Source organism: Pteropus alecto, unplaced genomic scaffold, assembly GCF_000325575.1.
Source record: "Pteropus alecto unplaced genomic scaffold, ASM32557v1 scaffold14, whole genome shotgun sequence".
NCBI classification, from domain to species: Eukaryota; Metazoa; Chordata; class Mammalia; order Chiroptera; family Pteropodidae; genus Pteropus; species Pteropus alecto.
Genome location: NW_006436810.1, coordinates 3864322 through 3870344, shown reverse-complemented (window position 1 = coordinate 3870344; position 6023 = coordinate 3864322). Strand labels below are relative to the sequence as shown.

At 35.8% G+C, this 6023-nt stretch overlaps 1 protein-coding gene across 1 annotated transcript; it reads left to right on the top strand.

Annotated features, from left to right (window-relative positions):
- The first annotated feature begins 2301 nt into the window (after positions 1–2301).
- Positions 2302–3543, top strand: IFNK (interferon kappa). The gene has a single exon (XM_006913690.2). The coding sequence runs from the start codon at positions 2471–2473 to the stop codon at positions 3074–3076; it is 606 nt and encodes a 201-aa protein (XP_006913752.1). The 5' UTR covers positions 2302–2470; the 3' UTR covers positions 3077–3543.
- The last annotated feature ends 2480 nt before the right edge of the window (positions 3544–6023 follow it).

Genomic DNA, 6023 nt, shown 5'->3' with positions numbered 1-6023 from the left:
ATTGAGAGATCAACACTTATACAATTATTTACTTTTTAAAGCCATATTTAAGGAGGACAAAGCATTGCAAAAGCCCCAAAGGGGAACAAGCAGTTCTGACTGGGACAATTCACGATGTCTTAGGTAGAAGTTATATGAGGTGTACTACATGATATGGCCCTCAGAGGGGCTTTGCACTTTATAGATTCTGTGTGTGTGTGTGTGTGTGTGTGTGTGTGTGTGTGTAATCATAAGTCTATGTGTACATTTATATAAACATATGTATTTTTAAATGAAAAGTTGCAAGAATAGTTCATTGAACTCCCACATATTCTATGTTATTCATATCAACTGTAGTTGATATGATCTGAGTCTGAGAGAAAATTCACATTTCCTTTTGAAGTACTCTAGCATGGAAATGTTTAAGTAAATAAAGTAGTATTGGTCCCAGTGAAGATGTATAATAATTTTTGTTTTTTAATGTACCTTATTTTAAAAAAGTTTGTTTTATTAAATAAAAAATACTTGCTAACTACAGAAAAACTTTAAAAACCTAGGTAAATAAAAATGCAAAAATAAGAATCACTCATTATTTTTCTGGTCAGAGATAATGACAACATTTATAGCATATATACTTCTAGATTTTTTTCTGCGATACACGTATATTTGTTATAGCGAATATGGTATCAGAGTCTACATACTACCATGTAAGCTTCTTTTTAAGCTACAAAGTGAATCTATTCAAGTGACCAAATCAGTATATTCCCACATAATAACTTGTACTGCTTGTACAGAAATTTTAGCTGATGAATTACTTAACCAAATACCTGTTGCTAAACATTTAAATTGCTTTCAGCTTTTTGTGGTGATAAACTTTTCTAACAGCTAATTTTTTAAAGACATTCATCATTATTTCTTAATCATAAATTCCTGGAGGGAGAACTACTAAGTCAAAGATTATGTATACTTTTAAGGCTTTTGATACATATCACCATCTTGCTCTTTACAAAGGTTGTGTCAACTTACATAAAAGGTCCTCTTTTTCCAATTATTTTTCCAAGTTAGTCATCCCACAAAATCTGTGAAATCAGATATGCATATGTTTATATATATATATATATATACATGCTTATATATATATAAAAAATATAGAATAATATATGTAGTAAGGTTTCTTTTCATAGGAAACCAGTCCAAAAAGAAAAATTTTAAGAAATCTCACTTGTCCACAATTAGCCTTGGGTGCTGTCAATTGATTTAGACAAGAACATTTTAAGCGAAATTTTCAATTAAAGTCACCATATTTTGGAACTGTGGTTGTTTACCATTCTAAAATGACTTTATTGAAAATTAATGTATTTCTTTTTTATGAAGATAATTAAGCTAGCCTTATTTAATGACATCCCACTTCACGTTCCTGGAGACAGGAATCCATTTGCTTTGACCATAACCAGAAGAAGGTTATTTGGCAAAGTGAAAACCATAAATGTTAAATAGCCATCATTACCACAGTAACACTGGTCCAGGTGTAAAGCAGTTTGGCTAAAATGGGTTATCACCTACTCATATACCTCCTCAATAAAAACGAAACAGGAACAAACAAAAACCATTACAGCATCTAGAACCTCCAAAGAAGAAAAGATAGCCAAGCAAAAGTTTTAAAATACTAAACCATATCCAAAGGCACAGCAAATGTATGATACTATAAGACAGAAGTTAATAAAGCAGAAAAACATTTCTCAATATACTACTCCCTTGAGGACTTTGATAAATGATATCAGAGCCTGTGAAATGCTAGGCGGGATGGGAAGTGCTGGTTCGGTTTTAACTAAAGGAAAGGAGAGCTCGAGAGTATCAACATTTTCTAACGGCAACAGAAAACCAAGCCGGCTTAGTCTTCTATTTGATAAGTGCCATGCTCAATTGACCAACTCTGTTTTTCACCTTTTTTGAGACCCAGAAAAATCAAATAAAAAGAAAATATCCAAATTAAGAAGCTTAATTTAACAACGTTGGCCTTATAATCAAATAATTATAGTCATTTGGTCAATGTCTATGATTAACTCAGTGAAATGAGATGTTTGGCTATAGGGCCAGTACAAAAAAAAAAAATTCTTGGAGGATCATTTCCTCTTATGTAATAGTGTTGGATGAGTGAATATATAGAGTCACTCAGTTCTTTCCAAAATACTCTGCATCAGTCTTGTTATGATGATTCTATAGTACTAGGATGGATCATCCAAGCATCTATGATAACACAATGGTAATGCTTTGCTCACTTTTCTCAAAAAAAAAAAAAAAAAAAAAAAAAAAAGCCTCAGAGGCAAAGGAAAGGGGCTGAAACCCTGAGAAACATAAAATGACGAATGAATAAACTCCTCCCTGCCGAAGATATTCAGATGTATAAAAGGCACACAAGGGCATACTTAAGATCTAGAACCTCACAGTCAGCCTTGAGTTTGGTGGATTTTTTAGCTTGGAAAAAAAAAAAATGAGCACCAAGCCTCATATGATTAGAAAGTGTTTGTGGCCTGCATGCCTCATGGGTCTGCTCATCACTGGCATCCTCTCTTTGGACTGTAACTTGCTGAATAGAGTCACCTGGCAAAATCTGAAACTTCTGAGCAGTATGAGGAATTCATTTCCCAAGGATTGTCTAAGAGAAAACAAAGCTTTTGAGATGCCCCAAGAGATCCTGTATTCCACACAGCTTCTGAAAAGAGACATCAAAGAGGCCTTCTATGAAATATCCCTACAGGCCTTCAACATCTTCAGTCAATACACCTTCCAATCTACTTGGAAAAAGAAATACCTCAAACGAATCCAAATTGGACTTCATCGGCAATTGCAATACCTGGAACAATGCTTAGAAGAAGAGGAGAAGGAAAATGAAGACATGAAAGAGATGGAGGAGGATGAGAGTAAATACCCAGGAGCTATGGTCTCCCAGCTGACCAACCTAGAGCTGAAGAGATATTTCCACAGGATAAGCAGTTTCCTGAAAGACAAGAAATACAGTCACTGTGCCTGGGAGATCGTCCGAGTAGAAATCAGAAGATGTTTCTGCTACTTCACAGCACTACTCAGGAAAAAATAAGGTATATTTTTTAAAACTAGAATTCCATTTCTCTCCAAATCCGCTTCTCCTTCATCTTTTTAAGAATCATTATGCTAGTCTTAGGTCAGCCCTCGGCTAGATTGGTGGTGGTTTATGTAATGTTTACTGTCTCTTAAAGTTTGGCCAATCATCCCTGAGTGACCAAGAGTCTTTGTTAGAAAGTCCTGAATACAGTTTTAAAGGAATAAGATTCTCCTCTCCATCTCCTACTCTCTGTTCTTCTTTCCATTTGCTATTTTGTACTTGCTTTCCTATATCACCTTTGAACTTCAGGAAGCCAATGACTAGAGGATATGGATCGGAGTGTGTTGCAAAATTTAACACCTCAATAACTTAACCCTCTCCTTGCCAAAGTTGTTTATGAAAGTTCATTATCTTAAAAGAGCTTATACAAACGTCAATAGAGTTAAAATTCTCTCCAAAAAAAAGGTGGGGAGAGTTGAAATTCCTGGCTCATTTGTTTCTCAGGTTGGTTTGCTTGGAATGATACAAAGTTTGTAGGAAGGTATTTTATTATTTTAAGAGAGTGAAGATCCATTCTCTGATTTTGAATAGTTGAATTCCGTGACCACTAAGCCCTTGTTCAACTTCTGAGAGCCTATGATTCTAAGGCAGAGAGTACCGTTCATTCCTAATGCATATTATTTGATTTCTACATCTAAAAGCATGAAAAATGCTGCAGAAAAGTGTAGTATCTGCCTTCATTGTTTTGTGTACCTGAAATGAAATGCCTACAATCATACTAAAAAAAGAATTTCGCATTGGATTTTTCCAATTAGAAGACCACTTTCTGCCTAAGTAGATTCGTCATTTTAATAATACCTGATGCTTTAATATTTTTTATATTTTTAAGTTATTTTGTACCTAGATTGCCAGATTATTCACTTAAATTTTCTCATGTGTTTCTTCATCTGTATTAATTCATCATCTAGCTGAAATAAATTTCCTTTTCCTTCTTCTTCTCCACCCCATTTCAGAATCATCTACTTTCAAGCAAGAACTAACGCCGAGATTGTGGATACACGAAGCACAAAAGGGTGAAAACGTACCTGGTTCAGTCCTTGGGAAACTTCTCCTGCTATTGTTTTAACACTGTGCGCTAAACAATTTAAATTCAAGATTTATCCAAATATAGGTCTCAAATGGTATCGCCAAACAGAGAAAGTATTATGATAAAACTGAGGCAAATTTCAGTCAGAGTTAGAATAAATGCTTAAAGAACAAGAACAAATTGTGGATCGTGGTATGCTGGTTATCAGTGAAAGGATCAGACCATAAAGTGAATTAGTATCATCTATTTAGTAAAAACAACCTACAAACAGAGTTGTTCTAAAAGGAAAAGAAAAACAAACAATAAACAATTCTACAAACTGTAAAGGAGTTGGGGCATGCAAACTACTAAGCAGAAAGTATACACTTGGTATTTTCCATGGATTCTCTAATCATGCCTTTATGTGGACTCCCTAATAACTCTACTGGGATCATGTCAGTTACTTTAGTAATTTATGGTTGTAGTCTTGTCAAATGTTTGCTATACAAGAGGAAAGAGAATTGGCACTTCAAGTCAATAAAGATTGTCTGATTGCACAGGCAAGGGCAGAAGTCATAACAGTATGCTTTTACTAAGATTATCTCTAGTCAGAAAAAGGAGATCATGGCCACTGAAAAAGGACACAAACTGGCTTCATCCCTAAGGAAGAAATACTGACAGATAATATACATTTCATTTCATTTATAATTGAGGAAATGCAAAGGAAGACAGTAAGATACTTCTCCCCGCCCCATGAGTCTGGTAGAGATGAAAAGGAATGATAATATAGAGTGTGTATTGAAGTGTAGGGTATAGGAAAAAAATCCTCTTTTCTATTGCTGGGGAGAGGGTAAACTGGCACGAGTTTCCTTCAGGACAATATAGCAATCTTAAATATCCTAAAAAGATCATCAACACCTCTAACTTAACTATCCTATCTCCAGAAATGTATTCCAAAGAAATAATAAGATTGGATAAGATTGTTCACTGGAAGCTTGTTTATATTCCTCCTCTCTTTGTTCTCATTTTCACCTCTCTGTATTTTCTACAGTAATTGGCAGTGTGTGTGTGTGTTGCAGCGGAGGGAGTAATTCTAAAATTAAAGAAACTGTAGAAACTTATCTTCCTTAGGGATGGCCCTGTTTTCCTTACTGGCGTAGCTGGGATGAGCACTGCCCTTTCACTTTGGGCACTTCTTGGGCAAACCAGGTCTTCCTTGTTGCTTCTCTCCTGCTGCTACTAAATTTCAAAGGAATCCTTCCTTGGGAATCATTTTCATAATGAAGTGCTTGTAAAGTGCCTTAAGGTGCTTCAAAGATTTTATTATTTTCTTTAGTTGGTACCACTGGTAATATCCAGAAATCGCTCGGAAAAAAAGTGGTCTATGCATCCTGACTTAGCAGTCTCCTTTTCTCTTTACCAAATGGAAGTGCAAAAGTTCTGTTAAGTCAGGTAAAGGGAAAACTAGAACTGTTCACAACTAAATGTACAGTTTTCACTTAAAATGCCTGACTTGGTACATAGGTCACAAGTGTCCGAATGGAACCTTCCTCCCTTCCCTGGTTTGAGGAAGAGACCGAAAAGTGAGAGGAAGAAAGAGTATATGTAATTGAGTCTCCTCGGAAGAGGGGCTCACTGGGCGCCCCACAGGAAAAAGCTGACAACGTCAGTACATGCAAGGATAGAAGATAAAGGTTCCAACAGGTGCTCAGACTCGGCCTTTTCTCATGACAAAGCAAGTCTGGCGCGGACACCATTCGCGACCCTGTCTTTCCAGAGTGCTACTTCGCTTTAGCCCTAATTTCTTAATAAATAATGCACACTCACTAAGAATGAGCACGATGTGTAAGCATCTAGCTTATGAGGAAATGGAGGGCAATAGGGCGACCGATTTAT

Excerpts from the sequence above, each read along its gene's own strand:
- IFNK (XM_006913690.2), top strand. The coding sequence starts at position 2,471 with ATGAGCACCAAGCCTCATATGATTAGAAAGTGTTTGTGGCCTGCATGC.